The sequence below is a fragment of the Momordica charantia genome, unplaced genomic scaffold (assembly GCF_013281855.1).
Source record: "Momordica charantia cultivar OHB3-1 unplaced genomic scaffold, Mcharantia_2.0 BLBB01000173.1, whole genome shotgun sequence".
NCBI lineage: Eukaryota > Viridiplantae > Streptophyta > Magnoliopsida > Cucurbitales > Cucurbitaceae > Momordica > Momordica charantia.
Genome location: NW_028275329.1, coordinates 17,168 through 42,113, shown reverse-complemented (window position 1 = coordinate 42,113; position 24,946 = coordinate 17,168). Strand labels below are relative to the sequence as shown.

The window sequence follows — 24,946 nt, the reverse complement described above, 5'->3', positions numbered from 1 at the left end:
TTGGGGGTATTCACAATTTCGTTCAGCTCGGTTTTAGTCCAATACACATAATGAAAAATAATTTATAATTTAAAAATATGCCACATAAAACTACCAGGTACATCATATTTCGATTAAAAAAATAAGGGTGATTGTGGTGGGTAGAAAAATAATTTATGTATTTCAAAAAATGTCACCAACTTTTCAAAATTTCAAATATAGCAAAATACTTGAATTTTTATTTTCGTAATTTTTATTATTTCAATTTTATCCTTATGATATCTGATATACATCCCATGTATATTTGTATATGATATATATCCAATGTATATTTGTATCTGATGTACATTCAATCTATATCTGATAACATTTGATGTACCTCTGATATACTCCAGATATACATTTGATGTACTACTGATAATACCTTATCATATGTACCCATGATATACATTATTAGATGTATGTATTATCTATTTATATCTATCTATCTGATGTACCTTAAATTTATGATATACTAAATATATTTGCAATTTATATACTAACTATAAGGTATATCGGTTGTTTAAATTCTAGTTTATCGTTGCAATTTGTTGGTTGATATACTAATATTATCAATAATATGGGTTACTATATCGCTACTATTTATTCTATATTAATATTAATTAGATACTAAATATAAGTGATATAAACGATTTAAATTTATAAAGTATATCAGATTTTTAACTTTTTTTTTTGGACGTACATGATCCACGTAAACCTTTTATACGATTACTTTTATATTTCAATTTTTTTTGCACCATTGTTTTCATATGAAAAAATATTATACCAACACACAAGTATTATAATTATATTAGTGGATATCATGATTATATTAGAGGTATATCAATAGTATATTAAGTATATATCAAATATCTATCAGTGTTATATTAGTGGTAAATCATATAATCATATATAAGAAGTTATATTAGTAGATATCACAGTTATTATAAGTGGTATATTATTTGTATATCAATGTTAAATTAGAGACATATCAAGTATATATCATAGATATATAAATGTTGTATCGACGTGGTAAATCAATGATTATCATACGTATATCAGTGGTACAAGTTCATCACTAGTTACAAGTAAATCAATTATATATCATTATTATATCAGTGGTATATTAGAGGCATATATCACTAGTAAGATATATTGCAGATATATTGAATTAGATCTCAATTTTATGTTGGAAAAAATGCTATATTTGACAAAACTAGATTTGGCTGCTATTTTGCTTATTTTACTAAATATTTTTTTTCCATATTTTCAACTGCACAAAAAATAGTGGTAATTTAGCTCCAAGTACCATCTAGAATCATTTTCAAAACATTAATGACGAAATTGTTAGATTTTGAAATCTAAGGACCAAATAGAATCTTAACTCAAATCTCATGGATTAAAAATGTAATTTATCTAAAATTTTAATAACATTTTAAACTAATTTTAACTATAACTAAAAAATGCATGTTATAAAATATTAATTAAATGAACATTAATTAAATCACTGGCTCATTTCTTCGAAGTTGAATTTTAATCTATCACCGCATTTTGTTGTATTGAAATTAATCACTTAGAGGCCATGAAATAATCTTTACAGTAATATATATATATTAAAATTATAAACTTTTAAAATTTAACGACTCCTAATTTTTTAAATTAAATATAATTAAAGGTAATTATATATTAAAGTTCAACATAAAAAAATTTGGCCTTAGACTATATTTTCTCAAAAATATCTATTACATGCTCACTCTAAGAAAATAATTATTTAAGTTTTATCTTTATTTAAAAAATAATATCTTTATTTTGCTTTAAAAATGGCAGAAGAAATTCCCATTCCGAGGAGGATTAGGAAATTCAAAACCAAATTTCTTTTATCCCACCAGAATGGGAAGAAATCAAAACCTATAAATAAGGCCTCACAATTATTCCATTCTTCACTCATTCACAAATTTTTCCTACGAGTCCATACTTTTAGCACCAAGCTCTCTCTTTTCTGCAACAATGGCGACTTCAAGTACAAGATCATCTTTCTCTCTTCTTCTTCTTCTTCCTCTTCTTCCACGGCCGAGGCTTGTATGTTCGATGCAATATACGCTAGAAATCTGATTCGTGAAAATCCGAACACTCCCTTCTCTCAACCATCAACTTGATTGGATGTTTTCTCATTTTAACTCCATTTGTTGTGATGAAAGAGGTAATTCATTTAATTAACCTATTTTTTTCTTTAATTATACATGTTGATTTATTTATTTTATTTTACTTTTTGGTATTTATATCTGATAGATTGCATCGAGAAATTAAGAAGTGCTTTGTTCTTTGGTTGGTGAGATTGGTGGGAATGACTATAATTATGCACTGTTCCAAGGTAAAACTATACAAGAGGTGAAATACATGGTGCCAAATGTTGTTGAAACCATAAAAAATGCTGTTGAGGTAATTTATATTTAGATACTTTTCACAAGCTATGTGGATTTGAGTTTTTTCCACTGATCACTATATATATTTTTTTATGATGATGTTTGCACAATGTGATAAGTTATGGTGCTACTCGGATTATTGTTCCCATGTTTTACCCATCTATCTCACTGGATTCCAAACTAATGATACAAGTGCTTATGACAAACTTTATTGTTTAAAGGGTTTGAATAGTTTGGCGAGTTATCACAATGATCAAATCAAGCAAGCCATTGAAGTATTAATTAAAAAGGAAGAATCCGCGTACCATTATCGTATATGGTGACTACTATAATGCATTGCTTTGGATCCTTCGTCATGCTTTTGTGCTCGGTATGCTATTCTATACATTTTACAAAATAATATTAGATCTTAAGATTTAGCATTAAGTTTATCAATTATCAATGATGTTGCATATCCATCTTTATATGAGCAGGTTTTGATGAAGCTTCATTACAAAAATCATGTTGCGGGATTGGAGGCAACTACAACTTTAACCTCATGAAGATATGGAGACTTCCGGATGTACCAGTTTGCCCAAACCCTAATGAACATATAAGTTGGGATGGAATCCATTTGACGCAAAAGGCTTACAAATTCATGACACAGTGGCTCATCCACGACATCCTCCTAAAATTATACTACATTGTTTAAATTTTATTTTAGTGGGGTTTTTTTTTTATTAATGATTATGATTTATGACATTATTGATTTATTAATAAAATGCAAGTATTACATTTATTATATAGTCCCAATTATAATTTCAGGTTTGGTTTCCATTTTTCAACCTAAAAATTTGTGAAAATCAACAAAACTCTGGCTTAAAAAGAAGATACAGTCCATTTAAAAAGACATAATTGGCAATGAATTACAAATGGTAAACCCAAGTAGAAAAATTTATACGGATTCTGTGAGTGAAACCATAAATTTTCTTTTAATACTTTACACAGTTTTTTTTTTTTGGACTAAAAGACTTTACACAGTTTATGTTGATATATATCAATTATTATTAGCGAAAATATCATATAATATCAAACATAAATAATTTATTATAACTATTTTACGTCTATCATTATTTTAAATATGAAGCTAAAATATAATTCAAATCACAAATCAAACGTAGTCTAACGCTCCTTCAAAATCAATTTTCTAACCCATAATTCAATCTTTTAGGACAAAAACATAATGAAAATAAATTAATGAAGTGGGAAGGATGGAGAGTCCTATCACCAAATAAATATTATTATATTTTACTAGTACAGTCTATAACTTATTTGAAGGTTGGTCAATTAACGATTAAAGTATCTCACAGATCATATTTAGAACCATTTCTCAAACTCAGAGATCATTGTCTATTTTAAGACTTTAGGATCAACTTTACACCTATTTCAAATCATAGAAACTAAAAAATGTATTTTGTCCAAGTTTGAAAATTCGTTTAACAAAATATACTAAATCTAGAAAATTCAAGGAAGAAAAAAACTTAAAACATATTTAAAAAGGTGGTGTAAGATCAACTTGCCTCATAAAAATATATAGATTTAAATACTATTTTGATCCTATATTTTTAGTTTTGAATTATTTTGATTCCTGTATATTAAATTATTAACCACTTTTAAAGTATTATCTATAGATTCACATCTCCCTTTTCATAATAGTCTTAACTACTAAATTATATTGGAGTTGTTATATCAATAATTAAGCTCAATACGTCAACATTACACCCTATATTTTAAACTAAAATGAAAGAAATAAAATTTTATTTTCATGACCGTTAATTTGTTTGTATGACATATAACTTTTCATTATTATGCCTATAACATTCTAAATTACCAAACCTAAACTTAGCTCAACTGATAAAGAAGTTTTTTTAGTACAATATATGAGGTGGAGGATCGAACTCACAACTTCTTGATTACAGATATATGTCAATTACGGCTAAACTATGCTCACTTTGACACCCGTAAAACAACTTATAGAGACCGTTTGTTTCATGGAATGGTCATCCAGATGTTTGTATTTGTTTGATAGGAATGTTGGATTCCTGAGAATTCTTTGATGCCTATATGGGAGGATGTAACATGAGTTTCTAAGATTTCCGTGTTGAGGACATCTTCTTTTGACAATTTTATCCCTCATCGTTTTTGTTCTATAATTTTTTTTCATCAATAATATTTATTTCTCATTTATTTTATCTTATTTTTAATATAAATGTATGCGCTGATTCATTGATAAATGTCTAAATATAATTCTATTTATATGCTACATTTAGATATAAAAAATAAACACTGGTGGATGGTATAATATCTTAATTTATTTTTAATTCAAATGTAGGGTGCCATCTTTCCTTTATTTTACTCTTTTAATAGTCACCAAACATAAACTAAAATTGACATAAAAATATATTATTAAATTAATAGAAGTACAATTTTTATATAAATTCAAATAATATTAAATTTAATATATAAATTATATGACGATCGCTAACGGCATTTTTGGAACATTACATAAATTTACAATATTCCCATATATCGTTATAAGAAACGTAGTTATTTGAAATTCCAAACATCTAAAATTTCGGGCATATGAGATATTTCCAAAAAAACAAACGGTCCGTATCAAAAAATTTATAAATTTGAATCTAGAGTTTGGAAGAGCTTGTAATAAAAAAATAAAAAAAATCCAACCGCCTAACCGTTTCAGCGGACGTGGACGCCAGCTCATCAAATTTCCCGCCATTGCAAAAACTTCGTCGTCTTCATCGCCGGGATATAGTACTCGTTATTGCAGGCGATTTTTCCATTTTTCATTTTTTTTTCTCACTCCACTCTTGTCCGTACGAGCCATTTTCTCTCTGTGAGACCATCCGTTTGCTTTCTCGAAGGTACGGTTTTCAAACCCTAATTTCCTCCGAAGAACTTCTCGGCGTGGCGGTGTCATCTTTTCGGACTTCTGGTTGCAGAGAAAGAGGAGTAAGAAGTAAACTTTTCTTCCTCTGTTTTGCTTCGCGATTCAGTTTACTACATTCTTTTGTCTTTGTTGATTCTTACATGAAATTTTTCTGTTTGGCTTCTTATAATGAGGTTTAATAATCTTCTTGTACACAACAAGCATGTTCTTGACATTTTATTTGTGTTCGATCGATTCGCAGAGAAACATCAAACTGGATGGTTTTGGTTTTCGGGAGAAATGCTCCAACAGCGTCTGTATGCGTATTTTAGTGTCGTTGTCTATTCGACAATCCTGACTTCGCTGGCTCGGGCGTTCACTAACCCGCCGGATGGTAACTGTACTACCTGTTTGTTTGAATGCGGCATGTTTTTAGTTTCTTGGAGCTTTGAATTAGAAGAAAAGATTGAAATAGATCATTGATTTTTGTGGCCATAGTTTCTTGACATTAATTTCTGGTGACATCTTGACTTCTTGAATATAAACTCTCTTCAGCTTCTTTATGGAATTCCAGTCAACTTTAATTTTGCTTTACTTCGGCGAATCATTCCGAAGCTTTTTAGGTATTTTGTTATCCGTTATTGAAGAATCGATACTGTGTACCAGTGACAGCACTTCAGGATTTTTACAGTGCTTTGAATTATCCATCAGAGCTTAAAGGATGGAGAAAAGAAGGTGGAGATCCTTGTGAGGAATCATGGGCTGGAGTTTCTTGCTCTGGGTCATCTGTAATATACCTGTAATCACATAATTGTTTCTCTGAACTACACACCATAAGCATATGCTTGATGCTATGTTTCCTTCTTTGATTGAAATATTACTCTGATCACTGTCTCTGCTTCTGCAGTAAACTTCATGGACTGAACCTCACTGGGAATCTTGGAGGGCAGCTCAATAGTCTTAATACTTTGAAGCAACTGTAAGTTAATTTTAATGGAACAATTTTCACTGTTGCTAATTTCAGTGTGTAAAAGTCTGTTTAATTGTTTGTTTAGGGATGTTAGTTCCAATAGACTTACGGGTGGAATTCCTCGCAACTTGCCCCCTAATGCCACTCATATGTAAGTTGTATGTGAATGTGATGTTTTTTCATTCATGTTTGTTGTATAATTAAAAGAGTTATTTTTTCTGTTTGTTACATCCGTTTAATAGATTCAGTAAAATTCCTGATCTATTGCAGAAATATGGCATTCAACAATTTGAGCGAAAATATTCCACATACTTTATCTAACTTGGGAAGTCTCCGACATCTGTAAGTTGATCCTTGACTATGCGTAGTATTACTGTTTAAAGGTCGTTCGTTCTTACCCATAGTCTTTTGCATGCAGGAATCTGAGCCATAATACTCTATCTGGTGTGATTGGAAATGTGTTCACTGGTTTACAGAATTTGAGGGAGATGTACGCTTCCTTCTTCGCTATAAAAGCTATTTCTGCCTTTGAATTGAACTGAAATGAAGGGAGAATCTACCAAGCACCCTCTCATTTGCATCTTACAACATATCTTTCTAATTTACTATACAATAAAGTTTCATGATTTTTCTACAAGTTGGGTCTTGTATTCAGATATTAACTCATAACATTTTTGGGTATTTAAACTTTTACATACAAGCCCTTTTTGTCAAGAGATTCAACCAATGATTCTCACAGGGACTTGTCATATAATGGATTCACTGGTGATTTGCCAAGTTCATTCGGTTCCCTGACAAACATCACCAGGCTGTGAGTTTCTTGTACTTGATTATTTCTTCTTCTTTCTTAGTTCAACAAATTGAACAACTATTTATCACATTAATGCTATCAAGACTAGGTTCTTGCAGGACAACAAATTCACTGGATCGGTTGCCTACTTGTCTCACCTTCCATTAATTGACTTGTATGTTATCCATGGCTTCCTCTTACCTTCTTCTCCACTACCCCGTCCTCTCTGTAGAATTTCTGACTTACTTCATCTGGCTACCTTTGTACTCACTCACATATCTCTTCTTTCAGGAACATCCAAGACAATTATTTTAGTGGCATTATTCCCGGAAGTTTTAGAACTATTCCAAACTTGTGGTATTCTTTTCAAATTTCAGCTGTTGGTGGATTTCTTTACCTAAACTGAAAATCAAGTTTACTCAAACGATTGTTTCTGATTTGTTTTCTCTTCGCCTTTGTTTAAGGATTGGGGGAAATAGGTTCCGTCAAGAAGTCAATTCTCCACCCTGGGATTTCCCCCTGGAAAAAGCACCAGTGGTGAAAAACATCAGTGGTCCTCCAACAACCAAGTCAAATGCCATCCAGAATTATCCCTCTCGTGGTAGTATAGTCAGGCATGAGAAGAAAAGGCTCGGTCCTGGTGGAATAGTTCTCCTGGTTGGGGGGATAACACTAGTAGTAACCTTTACGGCTCTCTTTGTTGTTTTCACCATGAAGAAAGTACATGAAAAGAAAATAAATTTGAAGATTAGCAATATTTTACCCCGTTCTCTCCCTCTTGACAAATCTGAAGGTGAATCCTTCTCCTTGTTAAGTTCTTCCAGCTTTTTGCCTTTTTTATTTCCAGATGTCTTTATTTTGTTGTTTTGATGCTGTTTAAGTATAACTAGATACAAGTTCATTGGCTAATCTTTATAACTAATGAATTGATTAAAAAATCCATTTTTTCATACTGGTAGAATTTTGACATATATAGTTTAGTCCCATAGTCTATGTTCTTTCACATAATAATGGAAGCTTTATTTCTGATCTCAACGTGCTACTTTTCTGCTTCTGAGGTCTCAGATATGTGTCATAAGTCCATATGCTTCTATCCATGCCCCATTATGTCGCAATGGAAATTCAAATGTTGATATTTGATGATTATAATCATTCAAGTATGCGAAAGACTGTTTTCTTGAATTCGTTTAAGATTTGTGATGGAAAATATTCAATGTTTTGGGAATCCATCTTTTTAGTACTATGAGAAGGAGAAGGCTGTGCCATTTTCTTCCGAGATGTTACACTTCTATTTTCTCTGATAGATGGTTCGTCTACTGCACCAGAAGAAAGTTCACGAAGTTTGTCCCTTAGTTCTCTACTTATGGGTGGTCCAAGGCCTATACCTCTATTAAATCACACAAGAACCGAGAAATTTTCTGGAAGAAAAGGTTTCTCAAAGAGATGCAGGCTCCCGGTGAGAACAAAAGTTTACACTCTAGCAGAGCTTCAATCTGCAACAAACAACTTTAGCGATGCGAATCTTCTTGGAGAGGGATCTCTTGGTGCTGTTTATAGAGCTGAATTTCCTGATGGCCAAGTAAAAATGTTCCTATTATGAGAGAAGTTTTAACTGACCTCCATTAACTTCTTTCTGACTTCTAATTTCCAACAGGTTTTGGCTGTGAAAAACATCAACATGGAAGAACTCTCTTTTACAGAAGAAGAGCAGTTTCTGGATGTGGTATGGACTGCTTCCCGTTTGAGGCACCCGAACATTGTTACACTGTTTGGATATTGTGTAGAGCATGGACAACATTTACTCGGATATGAATATGTTCGAAATTTGTCTCTTGGTGACGCTTTACACTGTGAAGCATACATGCCTCTGTCATGGACTGTCCGTTTCCAGATTGCTCTTGGAGTTGCTAGGGCCTTAGAGTAAGTAAATTATTCGATCATCAAGTTCATATCTTCTGATCTTAGACTGATTAAGGAACGAGGTTCCCCAAACATCAATCAGCGATCAAAGACCTCTAGTTCGTCTTTAATTTTTGCATTCAATATTCATGATAGTTCATCTTTAATTTTGCATTCTATATTCATAATATTTCATCTTTAGTTTTGCATTCTATATTCATAATGCTTTTTCAACTTACTTAATCTTAGACCAACTTAAAAGGCATTTTTCATGTATTAGCGTATTAGGTGAAATGCCTTTTCTCTTAGCACTTTTGAGAAACGTACTAATTTATAAATACTTCCTACCATGAAAATTTTGACTTTTTACCCTGTTTGTGAAATGTAAAATTTTTTGGTTAGTACCTTCAAAAGCCACTCTCTCTTACCTCGAGACAAAGTTATCGATGATAATTGTATTCTTGTGGGGTTATAACTGTTTGCCTTTTGGGTTTTCAGTTATTTGCATACAAGCTTTTTCCCTCCATTTGCTCACTGCAATCTGAAGGCTTCCAACATCTTACTTGATGAAGAACTGATGCCTCGTATTTGTGATTGTGGGTTGTCTGTTTTGAGGCCACTTGTGATCAATAGAGTTAAAACAAAGGTAAAATACAGTTGAGAACATGCTTTTCTTTGCATCTGATAATAAACTGGACAGCCAGCTTTGTTTGTTTGCTTATGGTTTTTTTCATGAGTTTTATATGTGAAAATACTGATGAAAAACAGGCTTCTGAGATTGTCAGTGGTGACAGAGGCTACCTTGCACCTGAACACGGCCAGCCAGGATTTGATAATACCAGAAGTGATGTGTATTCTTTCGGAGTGTTGCTTTTGGAGCTTGTCACAGGAAGAAAACCATTTGACAAGTACAATTCATCCAACCTCCTTTTGATTCGCTCTTCCTTTTCAAACTCTTGTTGCAGATTTTGAATACTTTTTGTTCTTTTCACTCAGTTCGAAACCCAGGAAAGAGCAGTCGCTGGTGAAATGGGCTTCATCTCGGCTTCATGACAATGAGAGTTTGGAACAGATGGTTGATCCAGGCATTAAAGGAACATTTTCCTCTAAGACCCTCTCTCGCTTTGTCGACATTATCTCAAATCAACATCCAAAAGCTTTCTTAAAATCAAAATTTTTAATTCGTGATGAAGGAAAAAGGAAGTGATTTTGACAATGACATGTCAAAACCACTCCCAAACATACCCTAAATGAAAGTAAATCTTCGCCGAGTGAGGCCACATGATCTATACAAGAATGTAAGAAAAATAACACAATGTGATTGCTCCCTTATGCAAAACGTATCCTTACATTCTCCATATTAAATCACTTTTCCTCCCTAACTTGTCTAGAACAAAAGAACATGGAAGAAAACAATGCATCGGCAGAAAGAGATGAAGAAACTCAACTGGAGGCCGTTAAAACTTATGAAGCCATTCGACCTTCTTCATTTGCTCTAGCTTTGCCTTTTCGGTTCCAGATTGGCGTGGTTTCAATAAGCTTATGAGGTACGAGCCGACTTTCACGCTTGGTCAGCTTGCGGAAATTGCTAACTCTCAGCTTGGCTATCTCTGCCTCTTCTTCAGGTGTTATCTCCCTAACAACAACTGTTAGCCGGCATTCTGGTCTGACTTTAATTCCACATTTTCCTTTAGCATGATATGATATTCTTTTCTTAAAGAATCCTTTGCCCACAAATGCCTCAGCTGTACAAAATAGCAACAAGTCAGAAAAACGAAACCATAAAATATAACCACCGGGTTATCTTTGATTGCTTCATTTACCAACAAGGAGCCGATCTGAATCCATTCCATGATTATGGGTTGCGTTTGCTTTGGCCGAGTGAATGACCTTCACAAATACAAATTCACGACACGAAAAGTTCTTAGAAAACGTTCGTAAATATTATCAATGCCAAAAGAGGGTGCATCTGCCAGAACAAATGGGAGCACAATTTGTAACATAGAACTCACATTAACTAGCAAGGTCAATGTATAAATCTTCCAACAGTCTCCATCCAGCTCCCAAACCATTAATTATTATATTGTTCAAATGGCCTTTTGGAGAAATAAAAGTGACCACTATGGGTTGGCCTACGGGTCATTTAAGGGCAATTAAAAATTAATAATAAGAGTAAACAACACAGAGAAAACGAGTTCAAATCATGGTGACCACCAACCACCTACCAACCTAGGATTTAATATCCAATAAGTTTTCTTAACAACTAAATATAGTAGAATCAATTAATTGTCTCGTGAGATTAGTCAAGTTGCTTCAGCCCCACCAATACCTAGGATTTAATATTCCATAAGTTTCCTTGACAACCAAATATAGCATAGCCAAAAAGTTCCCCTGGAGGCCGAATGCTCATAGATCTAAAAATAAAAAATTAAAACAATAATAATTCAAAAAAAAAATGAAAGTTCTCGTTTTGGTCTAGTCCTGGTCCTAGATACATTTTCCCCCATCCCTCTCCCTTTTTATGTGCCAAGACCAGGAGCCCAATCTTCAAAACAGGTTGACCAGACTCAAGTATTTGAATGCTGATTTCTCACCAGAGTTAAAACTCTCCCAAAAAATGAAATCAATGAAATACTCAGATCACAGTGTAATGTAAATTAGTGTTTCACCTGATAAACAGTTTTTGAAGCACGCTTTACAGTCAATTGTAACTGCAACAGTGCATCTTCGACACGCATGCCTCGAACTAATGCAGCAACCAAGTTGACTTTCTTGGGACTCTGGTAGAACAATTCAAATGTCACCAACGTATTAACTGTTTCTTTGATGTGTCAAAAGAAAAGGTAAATACTTTTCTTTATTTGGAAACCAACTTTAATTAACAGAAAATGGGTTACCACACTTGACCGGAGGGAAAATATTCCGGACAGAAAAAAGTCCAAAACCCAATACTAAGAAAATACTTCCGGTAAACGGCTAAAAGTTGGTTCCAGAAATGGGGCCAAGAGGTCATATAGTAAGCAAGTTGATTAAGCATTAATTAAATATCATTAAAACTTTAACATTTATCAACTTCTGTAATTCTAGAATCTCAAACTAAAATAAGTTTGCAAGTTTAAGCTATAGCTTTTCTCTCTTTTACTCAAGCTTTTGATGAGTTAGTAACAAGAGAAAGTCTAAAGACTATACCTGTTTGATTCCCTTTAATATAGCTTGGACTTTGGAAGGTTTAGATACTACTTTTTGGTCTTTATCTCCTTCTTTTCCACTACTTAAAGCCAAAGCAGAGGTCAGAGGTGATGAAACTGCTGCTTCCTCAGATTTATCGGCAAGTAAAAACCTTGAACTGGAAATTCCCTGTAAAAGGAAAAAAGGTAGAACAGGACGAAGGCATTTTTCAGAAAATAAAATATATTCAAGTATTTTGTGAAAAGAAACCACAAATACCCTGAAGATTTGTTTTCAGAAATAACTTTTCTTTCAAAAAATGAAGGATTAATTTCATAGAGATTCAATGGATGGTATAGCCAGCGAGTGTACCATCTGCTGGAGGCACTGATAATAAGGTTGTGTAATGCCTGCTGAAGATGGTTTCAAAAGTCTCTGTAGATAAGGCAACTCCCCTGCATAAGAAATTGGAGAAACTCAGGAACTTCAATTCTAAGATTGTGCTGTGGTTATATTGATTTTAGTCAGAAGCGAAACATTTAACACTTTCAAGAGGAGAAGTCCTCTTTGAAAGACGAAACATCGGGATTGTGACCTATCCAATAAAATGGTGAAAGATCAGGAACTCCATATTCATATAGGAGCTTATAGGACTTATTATTTGTAACAACATAATCAATAAACTTGCGTTCTCGTTATCATTTTGGCAAAAATGCACCATGGGCAACTGTGTGTTGATACAATTTCATTAAAGCTTTGCTTCTTTTATATGACTTCACACAATTGATCGGTTCCAATTAAATCTCTAATTTGAACTTGCAAAACTTGCAAAGTGACACTCAAAAAACAGACCTTGGTAAGCTTCAAGCGGTTGACCAGAGCAAGTTGATTGCTAAGGAGTGGGGTTGTTTGGAAGCTTTTTTCGAAAGCAGTTTTCTGCTTTGCTTTTCAGGTCCCCCCCCCCCCCCAAAAAAAAAAAAAAAAAAAACCTTAAACTATTCTTAAAAACATTTCAACTGTAATTTCCTAATTTAGTTTTTAGGAGGGTATAAAAAATGAGGAAACTTAATTGACATGTATCACCGTGTCTGTGTCCTAGGTTTTAGTTGGTCGATTGGCTAGTTTTTTTCTGAACAACTTTCAGGTAGATTGTTATCCAAACCAAAGGTTAGCCGCTGAACAATAGGTTTCCACTCTAAATTAAGAAGGAAATCAGAAGTTCTAATGAGTAATTTCATGAGTTATTCAAGTCTTGATAAAATTAAAACTTTTAAGGCTTAAATTTAACAACTTAGTACAAGGGTGAACAAAAATTGACAAACATATCTAAGTACAAGGGTAAAAAATAATATTTTTTATAACAGTAATTTATATTATTAAAAAACCACAAAAACAGTTGAAAAGAAAACAATTATAGTGCAAAGTTAATGACAAGTCAAGTAAACACATACACTTCAAACATATTTCAAAAGTAAACCCCATTTTCATTTCTGACATACATGTCTAATGTGTTGATGAATAACTAAAGCTTGAATGGGCTAGAAGAACGTCTTATTATATAATTCATACATTTATCCAAAAGGAAGTACAACTGACCATATGAGAGGGAGGATTGCAAGCGATAACAATTAGAGTTGGCAGCTACATTGTAACTCAATTCCACTCTCTTCTGCACATGGCCAAGCATAGACCGAACATATCGCTGCCAACCAACCATGATAACTTGACTGCTAACTCGATTGATACTTCACAAGAGAATTCACAGAAGCCCTGAAAACCAAAAGAAAAGAAACGTAATCTCTGGATATTGAAGATGGTAAATAACATGACAGATAACCTAAGAACCACACACACGGCGATAAGTCCATTTCTACAAAACTAGGGCACAGACACTGGGATCATTTTTTTTTTTTTTTGGTATGATATGTGTAAATTTAGCATAAAAATACTAAATGTACCAACATTCGATGAACGCTACAATACAAAGTTTCCAATACAAAGAAAGTTGAAGATGTCGTCCTAACAATTTGGTTGAATGGTAATGTTAGGAATGCAAAAAATTTTATGCTATTCAGTTGAACATGCTTCAAGTTCTAATTAGTTTAACTCATAGGAAGTTAAGAGGAAAAAAGGAACGAAATGCTAACAAAAAAATCGTCGGCGGCAAAGGTGATAGAAGGCGAAGGCGTACGGTGTCCCGGCGGCAAGGAGTCGACGGCGAAACTGACGGTGGCGGCGGCGAACGCAATCGGCGAAGGAAGCAGCGTGGGTTTCTTTTTCGTGGTGGGAGGGCAGATCGCAGAAGTCGTGCGTGGGCTTTTTTTTTTTTTTTTGTGATTTAGGGCTTCCATCGTTTTTTAGTTTTATTATTATTATTTTTTTAATGTTTCTTTCTTTTCTATTTATGGGCTTCTAAAATTGGGCTGGACTGGGCTGGGCATTTTGTTTTGTTTTTTGTTTTTTTTATTATTATTTTTTTTGCAAAAGTGGGCTAAACATTTTCTTAGTTTTAAAATTCGGAGACTTAAATTGATGTGTCAAACATGTGTCCATAGTGTATCTAGACGAATTCGTATTTGACATGAACACTTCATATCCGTACTAAATAACTAAAGATTTACCGTAATAAAATAAGAATAATAGAACTTTTCATCACTTAATTAAGAAAATCCACAATTGCATCTCCGTCATACCATTTCTCATATTGTATAGTTCATATGACACGTTGGTGGTATGTATGGTTCAAATAACATATTGGTGCTAACACACGATCCAAGTCCCAATAAAAGAAAATCAATTGATAAATACAAATAATCAAAGTTTAAAATAATGTTTTCCTTCGACGTGTATAAACAACGCATAAACTATACTTTTGGTCCATAAGATTTAGAGTGTCTATTTGGTCTATGAAATTTCAAAAAATGAACACGTTTGTTCTCTAAAGTTTTTTTTAATACAACATGTGGGGTGGAGGATCGAACTCCCAACCACTTGGTTAGAGATATATGTCAAGTATCATTGAACTATGCTCGCTTCAGCTAGTTTTTAAAGTTTTGAGTATGTGTCAATGTGATTCTTGAAATTTAATAATCTATGAGCTACATGACATTAGTACAACTTAGCGATAATTGACATTTTCTCATTTCATTGAGGTTGAAAATTGAACTCACAACCTTTTCTTTTTGTTCAATACTACATATAGATAAACAAAACTTAGAAAAATCAGAGTCTACAAGTCTCGATAACCAAAGAGGGAGATTTGACGACCACTCCATCTCTAACCCCTCTTCCATCGCAAAACGAACAATATCATGAGCTAAAGAATTTGAGTTTCTCTTGACATGTTGAATCGATCCAAGTCGCTTTCCGCTTCACAATTCTTGAAATCCTTCGGAAGCCAAGTAATTTATGTGAAAACATCCATATGGCCTAGGAGAAGTTGAACATCCTCCGTGGAATCCAACTCTAGATTAATCAGTTCAGTGTCCTCATTGGCCATTGTTTCTAGGCCATCACGAATTGTCATCACGAATTGTCATCAGCTCCAAGTAAGTAACTCTTCACTCTCTAGAGATTGGTTTGCACCCCGACCTAACCATTTTCCCTCTTTCATTTCGATAGATCCACCCGAGTTCATAACCCCTTGATTGGAGATACATACTAATTAACACTGAACTATACTCGCTTTAGTCATTAAGGTCGGAAGTTCCAACCTTTGCCCAAGGCCCCAATTTGTTTATATATATATATATATATATATATATATAAAGCATCTACAATGCCAAATAAGCCCTAAGGCCTCTGTCCGGTCCGGTTCCCACGAGGGCTCAGCTTCACAGTCCATTCTCAGTCTCAACTCTGCGCCAACGGTGTTGGATAACCTACACAAAAATGGAGGATTTGAAGAAGAGGAAGCTGGAGGAGACCGTCGCCAACTGCGAATTCTCGTCGGTGGAACATCTGCGCTCTCTACTGGAACCGCTTCCCAAGCCACAACTCGTCGATCTCCTCGCCAGACTGTGCGTCTCCTTCTACCTTTTTCTTGATTAAAACGAGACTTCCATTTGCAGTTTCCTCCTCTTCTTCTTCTTTCTTTTCAAGAATGCTCGTACCGTTTTACTTTCTTAGTTCTTCTTCTATTTCTCCACTGCTTGTGTCCTTCTGTTTCATGGGCAAACGCTATTTGATGAGATATGGGGTTAAGGACACTCCTATCATCCAAGTTTAACTCATTTATGTGGATGCCAATGCTGCGGATGTTCTGTTCTGAATCTAATTGGTGCCTAGATGTATGAGGCATTCCCACTGTAAAAGCACCAGTAAACAGCTTGCCCATTTATAATTTCAAAACTAGTAGACACCTTCCCAAGCTTTGAAACTGTCATATCGTAGATGCTAGGGGTTTAACCTTTTCTGAAGCTGTTATTGTGATCGATAAAGAATTCAATGTTTTTGTTCAGGAGTTTGTTATATTTCAGAAATATTAGAACTTGCAGCTCCCAATGATTGAGTTGTGATTGAAGTTTAGTCTCAATACATTGATGGGATTGAAAAAGGCTTTCTTCTAAGCATTTTTTCCGCACCTTGCATTTTGCTGATGGCCCACTCTTACTATCTCCAAAGCCAACTCTAAGAGAGCACAAGTTTTATTAAGTTTTCTATCTGTAGCTTGAGCCTAGGACTTTAGAGGGCATCTCTGAACATTCCAAATCTTTACAACTAGGGCGATCCAAATGGGTGTTTTGTTCTAAGCGTTAGCATGGAAGTTGGCCTGCTAACAAAATTATTAGCGAAGCAAGCTTTAATTCTTAAAGCCACATTTCCCAGCCTCTAAGAAATATTTTATTTATTCCTCATGAACATGCACAATATTGATATATTACAATTTCATCTAGCATGTTTGGATGATTTGCTTTGTTTTGTCAAACAGTGTGTCACATCTTAGATTTCTCATATCAACACCGTTCAAAATGTTATCATAAAGGTATTTCAAACCAAATTCAGATTTGTCTTAGGATACTTATCTAAGACACTATTTTAGAAGGAAGATAAACTTATATAAGTTCAATACTCATAAAAAAATTCAAATTCAAAGCTATTTGTTTGAGAAAATTCTTATATTTATAGTTCTCAAAATTAAAGGTTTCTTTTGAAAGTAAATTCCATTACTAAAACCATAGTAAGGACACATTTTTGTGGGTATACACAGCGGAAATCACAAGGGTGTTGCTCCAATTGTATCCTGTGTGATTGACATGGTGAATGTGTGTTTATTTTCATTGCATGTTGAGGCATAAAGAGGGTCCCAGTATCCTTCCATTGCAGAAGAAATAAAAAGTGTTGCCAGTGCAGATCCTGTCAATCGAAAGCTTTTTGTTCGTGGCTTGGCCTGGAATACCAGTTCAGAAACATTGTGTGCTGTGAGTGCAATTGGTTGTTGCTTGTGTTTTGCCTGTCATGTTTGGGAATGTTCTCTAGACTCTATCTGTGCCTAGACCTGGAACATTAAATCTTTGAATCACTTGTTTAATCAATTTTTTTTCCTTGGCTTCTATCTACAATGAACAGTGTTCTCTCTCTCTCTCTCTCTCTCTCTCTCTTTTCCTTAATAAAGTTGTGACAATTATATTGATGTTCAGGCATTTAGCGTGCATGGTGAAATTGAAGAAGGAGCTGTTATCTATGACAAAGCAACAGGAAAGTCCCGTGGATATGGTTTCATTACTTACAAGCACATGGAGTCAACTAAAGCTGCTTTAAAAGCTCCTAGCAAAATTATTGAGGCAAGCACTTACCCCTTGCAAATGTTGTGGAAATATTTTCTGTTTGATCTGGTTACTTTTTGAAGGAGTTAAATGTGCGTGAGACTAGTTGGGATGGGATGAAGCAATTTGTATATCTTTTATTAGGAATAAAATGAATAATGCGATCTCTTCTTTTTTAGAGTTTAGACATTTTTGTATTATGTTTTGTGAACAAGCACTCCTTTTCTCGATCATTTCTTTGTTCATAGGATGTTAGCTTCTGGCTTAGGGTTAATGGAGAAGTATTCTTTTTGCTTTTTGGATCGTAATATGTGATCAACATAACTTTTATAAAGATTTAAACTTAACTAACTCTTATACATGACATGTAATTCATAACTTGAACAAGATCTATGCTATGCCTTTAAAGGAGATTATTAAGGGTAGTTGATAGATGGGCTATCCACCTGCAAGCATACAGACTTTCAATTAACACAATCACCTCTTCATTCCACCTCATCATAGCCGGTGGTGGTTTTATAAGATATTTAAGATTCCAAGAGAACTGAATATTTTTTATTTGATTAATCCTTCTTAATTCTAGGGTCGCATGGCTGTCTGCAATCTGGCTTGCGAGGGTCTAACCGGATCAAGTACAACGCCAGATTTAGCACAGAGGAAGCTCTACATTGGAGGTTTATCACCAGATATTTCAAGTGAAGTGTTGCTGAATTTCTTCGGAAGGTATGGTGATATAGAAGAAGGTTCGGTTGCTTATGATAAGGATACAAATGAATCACGGTTAGTAACATTCTCCTCCCATTTCATTGGGACTTTTTGCTGTTGATGTCTATAACTTGTTGGAGATCCACAAATGCTGCACCTATGTAATAATTTGCACAGTTTGTTTCTGTAGAGGGTTTGGATTTGTTACCTATACGACAGTAGAGGCTGCAAAGAAGGCAATAGATGATCCAGACAAGACCTTTGGGGTGAGCTAGTAATGAGCTTTATGATTAACTTTGTGAAATAGATAGTTTGTTGAATTTTACTAATAACTCTTCAGAATGGAAGATTCCAGTTATTTGAATGCTTAGAAATGCTCTAATTATTTGTTAAGTCATAATATAAGGAAAATGGCCATAATTAAAACTTAGAATTATATGATTTTGAACTGGTAGAAAATATTTGGTTTAGTTTAACTCATCTGCCGAGGATGTATGAAGTCTTAAAGGAGTTCTAATTAAGCATAAGCAATCATTTAGATTAAATGTGGAATTATTAGAATCAATTTTATTTTTATTTTTGAAAGGGGAAGGGGGTAAACTGAAAATAATATTCTAGAGGGGGAACAAACAAAAGCGGATTGTGTAGAAATGAAGAATGTTCACAATCAAGTTCAAGAGCCAAACTAGAAATGTTCTTGTCCATATGTCAAAATATTGCAAATAACTTGTAACCTTCAATGAAAAGGATAATATATTACTGATGTATTATGTATACAAATATGTAAAGTTCTTTAGAGTTCACTTTTCCTTTGTTTCATATCATACTATTAAAGCTGTTCAGCAAATCCTTTGTAGTGCAACTTGGGCGACAGTTGACTCATTCTTCTAGTTAAATTTAACAACATAATAAGAAACGTGTATGGCAATTGAGTATCGAATTTTTAAGATTCTAAATAAGCCTCTTTATTTTGCATATTGAAAAGAATTGAAAAACTTTCCTCTCTTTACTTAAGATATGGAGTAAAATTTGTCCGTTTAGAATCTTTGACATTCTCTGTAAGTCTGTTTCCATATGTAAGCATTTCTATGATGTTTTGACTCTTTGTAGGGAAGGAACATCATTGTGAAGCTTGCCGATTCCCACAGGAGCAAGATGGTGCAGGCTCAAGTATCCCCAGCCATTCCTTCCATGCCATATCCAGTAGCAGCGGGATATCCTCAACCCGGAAAATCACACGGCATTGTTGCCCCTGTTGGCTATACTTATCCCCAAGCTCCTGCATATCCTGCTTCGTATCCTAGTCCTACGGCTGCACACGCTTCGTATGCGGGCCAACCCCAAATGCCATACCCTCATCAAGCGATTGGAGTGAAAGAGGCTCCCGGACTTCACCCGACTGCACCTGCTGGAATGGGCGGGTATCCATATTACATGGCGAAATAATAACCTCAATGTGATTTATAAGAGGTGAATTTCAAAACTTTATATTTACCTTTACACTTCAGATTTAGCATCCATGCAAATAATATATCTACATTCTTTAATTGAAATTACATACCAATTTTTTTTACAACGCTGTAGGGGTGAGAATTTCTTACTTTTAAGACTGGTATGTAATGTCTTAACTAGTTGAACTAGGCCGACAAAATTATATATACTTACACTTTATAGTTCAACGAAAGTTTGGTTTCTTATCTTAAAAAAATAATAATAAATCTTACACTTTACAGAACTGTACCTTCTATTCTAGGCTTAACTTTTTCATCTAATTGAAGTAATACTTACACTTGGATAGGATGTTGGGGTAACTTCTGCAATTTTGATGTGCCGCATCTGCATTTTCGTTGGTTGAAATAAGAAAGTTTAGTTTAGAGAGAAAAATGTGTAAATTAAGCTAAATATATGTTTTAATCCCTAACGTTATAGTGTTTTTCATTCTAGTCTCTATTGTTGAAAAAGTTTAAATTTAGTTCATTCTGTTTTAACATTTTTCAATTATACCCTCACTGTTGTGAATGTTAAAATTGGTTGATGATGAACTTACACTCGGGACAAATTTAGATGAGAAATTAGCCTCGAACTTACACTGGGGACTATATTGAAAACACTCCGGACTAAAACCTATATTTGGCCATAGAATTAAAAAGGGTAAAATATTTATGATTTCAAAAGGATAATGTAAGACTAATCACAAGACTTCAAGTATGGGGTAACTTTTGCAATCTACTTTTGTTTCTTCTTATTTCTTTACCCCCTTCACGTAATAACGGTATTACCTGCATTATTTTCATTCTCATTCAGTTGTTCGTGGTACCTGCTCGGTTTTTTTGTAGGAACCTAGAGCTTGACTATGCACCTCTACACATTGGTTGCTGAGAATAGGCAAATCTTATTGATTGAAATGGTAATTTGGACATTGAAGGTGCCCAGGTGAGCTTGTGGATTTAAGTAGAACTCTATATTTTTATACCTTGTCTGTGCAATATTAATGCTACCTAGGAATAATGATAATGCATAACTTAGCCTATTTTTAGGATTAGAGTTATTCAATTCTGAGCATGGAAAATATTGGTGTTAGCTACTCTAACTAATGAACAGGTGACAATATTCTTGATATTTCTCTTCGATCGATCATGATTTTTGAATTGTATTCCTATTTTAAATTGAACTTCAAAGTTGGAATTTAGAAAATGGGTCTCGTAGATCATATTTGTAGAGTTGTATAGAATAATTGTTGTGCCATTAACAATTTTCTTGTTTAAGGAAATACTTGCTATTTCTTTGTTTGGTAGTGACAAATTTCTGTCTGGGTTAAATTTTAGCCAACATTGAGGTTGAATTGACATCAAATTAATGGATGACATATAGGAATGCATAGGCCTCAAGCTATTTTATCTTTAATCTCAAAACATTTTTTTCTCGTACAACAAATTGGGGGTAATCGGGGCTTTGAACCTCCGATCTAATGATAAATTATATCCGTGATGGATGTGTATCAATGACATAGTCTCTCACCGATAAATGTAAATAAATAATGTACGAGGGTAAAAGAGGAATCACATTAAAAAAATTTCTGCTACTATATTTACCAATATGACAATTCATCTCTCACCAATAAACATAAATGAATAATGTACGAGGGTAAAAAAGGAATCATATGAAATATTTTTATTTTACTATATTTATAAATATAACAATATGAATTACCACCGATTAAAAATTTCTCAAAATATACTAAATAAGTAGCCTTCTAAGAGAAGGCTCAACACGAATACAAGTATCCAGTTTTCTCATAAACTCCCAAATAATTTTTCATCTCCTTTTAGTTTAATGTTTTTAATCAACCAACATTTTATTTGAATATCTTTGTGATCAATTCTAGATTTAAATGTTTAATAAATTTTGTGACTATATTAAATGGTGTAGGGTTGGGAGTAGGCTCCCTATTTAAATTGGGTTAACATAATTTTTTAGATGAAGTAGACTTTTTGAATATTCATATGTTTGTGATCCACCATGTATATATAATTATTGTTTTAGCTACTATTTTTATAATATTTAATCTCAATTATATTATATTCCTAATTATTCTTTTAAGTTCATATATTATTTTGGTATCTATATTTCTGAAGTATCCATTTTGATGTCTGTATTTTTTAAAAGTGATCATCTTGGTCCTTCGATTTGATTCTTTATCTCATTTCTTTCCATAAAAATTTTATTATCACTTTACTCACTAATTTCTTGAAATGCAACTATAAATTTGAATTAAAAGATTTCCATTATGTATAAAGTTTATGTTTAATTTTGCAAATACAGATTAAAATAGTCATTGTTTGAAAATACAATGACTAAAATGAATCAAATTCAAAAGGACAGCAAACCTATTTTTTAGTATTCAATGGTTCTTACAAAGAGGTCTGTGTTGGTGGGGAACACTTCTTTGACCCTTTTCCCTATTTGAGTGAAATTATTGATATTAAATCATATCTGTCTTTGAATCACTTCAAGAATGGTTTTGGACCATAAAATATTTCTCAATTATTAAAAATTATAAATACAATTCTATAAATATCATATGCTTGAGTACCAATGTCATGTAAGCAAATGAATATGATTTTTTTTTAATGATCGAAGTGTTATTATTTTACTAGAAGTTATGTAATTAAAAAACAATGAAAATGAGATTTTTGCTTCGCATTGTTAATTCAAGTTATAAAACTAAGATTGAAATATTACGGTATAACACAAAAAACTTTCGTGCCAACCTAACATTGGCTCACTTGTTAAGGTATCTTGCTATGTTTCTAGAGATCGAAGATCCAATTTTTTATCCCTCTGCTAAAAGTGAAACATATATAATAATTTTCGTTTTAGATGTTAATTACAAAAATTTTGGGAAAAAAAACCCTTTTTGGTCCTTGAGTTTACACTTTATAAGTCACTTTGGTCCCTATGTTTTAAAAGCCATGCACATTTTGGTCTATGAATTTTTAGAAAATGTTTAAATGGTCTCTCAATGAACATATCCGAGTTGGAAAATATCATTCGTTGCGTCTATTCACCTCTCTCCGTGGCGCTATGCCTATCAATGTGGCGCAATTGAATAAAATATGAACATCATGAAACTTTGATGCATCCATGTGGAATGTAATATCACACTGATAACTCACGCGATCAATGAACATTTTTTGCTATCGTGTAGCAAAATCAGATAACTTAGCGGCACAATCACAAACTCTAACCTGTCATGGAAGATAAGATCGTGTTAGACTATATACGGTCTAAAGTTTATAAATGGCATCTGTAAATGCTCGCATGGAGGACCAACACAACCTTACGTTCTAAGATTTTATGATTGCATTACTAAATTATTTGATCATGCTGCACAATGACCAATAATATATAGTGATCAGTGCCGTGTTATATTCCACGTGAATGTATTGAGGTTTCATCGCATACTTATTTTATTCAATATTGCGCTACCCAATGACTTAACATCTAGTGCATGCGAGTAAATATCCACATGATGAATGATATTTTCCAACTCAAATATGTCATGCCGATCCAATCAGCTTTTTTTTGTAAGATATCTAATAGAGGCGTTAGTTGAGGGACCATTTAAACCTAGTTCGAAAACTCAAGGACCAAAGCATCAAATTTCCACTTAAGAGAGCAAAGTTTCAAATTCCTCATTCCAACCTACTGGATCGATCCAGCCTCTCTAAGTATCATGTCCCGTAAGTTTATCCTAACAAATTTGAATATTTAGGGCCATGAAGGGTATAATTGAAAAATATAAAAGATAAAAGGACCAAATTGGAAAGAGGGAGAATAATGTAAAAATGGTTGGGTGGGGACAAGTGTTGAAGATTGTGAAATCTTATGAGACAAGACAATTGCTTGGGTGTTTGTCAGTGGGAGATATCCAATCCAAGTTCAGGTCTTGTTTTGGGTGATGGCATGTGCAAATGGTTGTGGTTTTTGCAGATAAGGCCCCATCATATTTCCCTCTTGCCCCCAATTATTGCTACATTTCCCAACTCATCTTCCATCCCACTTTCTATTTCTTTCTTTCTTTTCTCCCTTCTCTTTTTCATTTTACTTTTCTTTTTTCTTCATTTCAATCCATGTCCCATTAGAAAGGATTCGGTTCGAACCTCTAACGTTTAGGAGAATCTTATAGTGCATTGCATTAACTCGGTTGAATTATGTTTAGGATATTAAATTTTTGTCGACGTGTCGACAATTTCATATGTTTATGGGTTCAACATTGACATAAGGGGCTAATCGACATTTCCATAGTATTGGAACAAATTTGATAAAAAAACATCAACAAAATATCACTGATATCGACATGGTAAAATATTTATTTGTTAATTTACATATTTGTTATTTTTATAATTTTCTATAAATATCCATCAACATCAACATTTTATTAATATTTTTATTGACATTTCACAAAATTAATGTTAGATATCCATAAAAGAATTAACATGTATCTCCGACATTTTATTAATATTTTTATCGACATTTTATATATATATATATATATATATATAAGCTGATGAGTTGAATGGTCGTTTGTTCATCCTTGGTATCAGAGCGGGAGGTCGGGTTGAGTGGTGATTTTTTTCATCATTAATAATTGATCTATCCACATCATACTTTTTTTTTAGGGGTGGGATATCGAATTCACAGTCTCTTGGTTGGAGATACATGTCAATTATCGCTAAACGATGCTCACTTTGACCGACATCATACCTTTTAAACCTTTGG

General features: G+C 33.4%; 3 protein-coding genes and 1 pseudogene across 6 annotated transcripts; 3 read left to right on the top strand and 1 right to left on the bottom strand.

Moving 5' to 3' along the window:
* Positions 1-2,166: 2,166 nt before the first annotated feature.
* LOC148207187 (GDSL esterase/lipase At5g03980-like) lies at positions 2,167-3,132 on the top strand (annotated as a pseudogene).
* A 2,092-nt stretch (positions 3,133-5,224) lies between these two features.
* LOC148207186 (protein STRUBBELIG-RECEPTOR FAMILY 2-like) lies at positions 5,225-10,362 on the top strand. Of its 2 annotated transcripts, none has more exons than XM_088118492.1 (16): positions 5,225-5,450; positions 5,630-5,761; positions 6,034-6,166; positions 6,275-6,346; positions 6,423-6,488; positions 6,608-6,679; positions 6,756-6,827; positions 7,077-7,148; positions 7,237-7,302; positions 7,419-7,484; positions 7,592-7,920; positions 8,432-8,706; positions 8,782-9,047; positions 9,525-9,672; positions 9,795-9,934; positions 10,023-10,362. In XM_088118492.1, exons 2-16 carry the CDS (start codon positions 5,668-5,670, stop codon positions 10,231-10,233), a joined length of 2,082 nt encoding a protein of 693 aa, XP_087974618.1. In that variant the 5' UTR covers positions 5,225-5,450; positions 5,630-5,667; the 3' UTR covers positions 10,234-10,362. The 2 variants fall into 2 exon arrangements, with proteins under 2 accessions (XP_087974618.1, XP_087974617.1); XM_088118491.1 differs by having other exon boundaries at positions 5,225-5,457.
* Positions 10,326-14,544, bottom strand: LOC148207185 (uncharacterized). 2 transcript variants are annotated; one of them, XM_088118494.1, is made up of 7 exons: positions 14,386-14,544; positions 13,791-13,964; positions 12,567-12,649; positions 12,216-12,383; positions 11,696-11,806; positions 10,850-10,916; positions 10,326-10,771 (listed from the first exon to the last, which is right to left on the bottom strand). In XM_088118494.1, exons 2-7 carry the CDS (start codon positions 13,909-13,911, stop codon positions 10,491-10,493), a joined length of 831 nt encoding a protein of 276 aa, XP_087974620.1. In that variant the 5' UTR covers positions 13,912-13,964; positions 14,386-14,544; the 3' UTR covers positions 10,326-10,490. The 2 variants fall into 2 exon arrangements, with proteins under 2 accessions (XP_087974620.1, XP_087974619.1); XM_088118493.1 differs by having other exon boundaries at positions 14,342-14,539.
* A 1,430-nt stretch (positions 14,545-15,974) lies between these two features.
* On the top strand, positions 15,975-21,283 carry LOC148207184 (UBP1-associated protein 2C-like). 2 transcript variants are annotated; one of them, XM_088118495.1, is made up of 7 exons: positions 15,975-16,213; positions 17,494-17,614; positions 17,834-17,977; positions 18,543-18,739; positions 18,855-18,930; positions 19,775-20,134; positions 21,001-21,283. In XM_088118495.1, exons 1-6 carry the CDS (start codon positions 16,086-16,088, stop codon positions 20,108-20,110), a joined length of 1,002 nt encoding a protein of 333 aa, XP_087974621.1. In that variant the 5' UTR covers positions 15,975-16,085; the 3' UTR covers positions 20,111-20,134; positions 21,001-21,283. The 2 variants fall into 2 exon arrangements, with proteins under 2 accessions (XP_087974621.1, XP_087974622.1); XM_088118496.1 differs by lacking the exon at positions 17,494-17,614 and having other exon boundaries at positions 16,079-16,213.
* Positions 21,284-24,946: the final 3,663 nt, after the last annotated feature.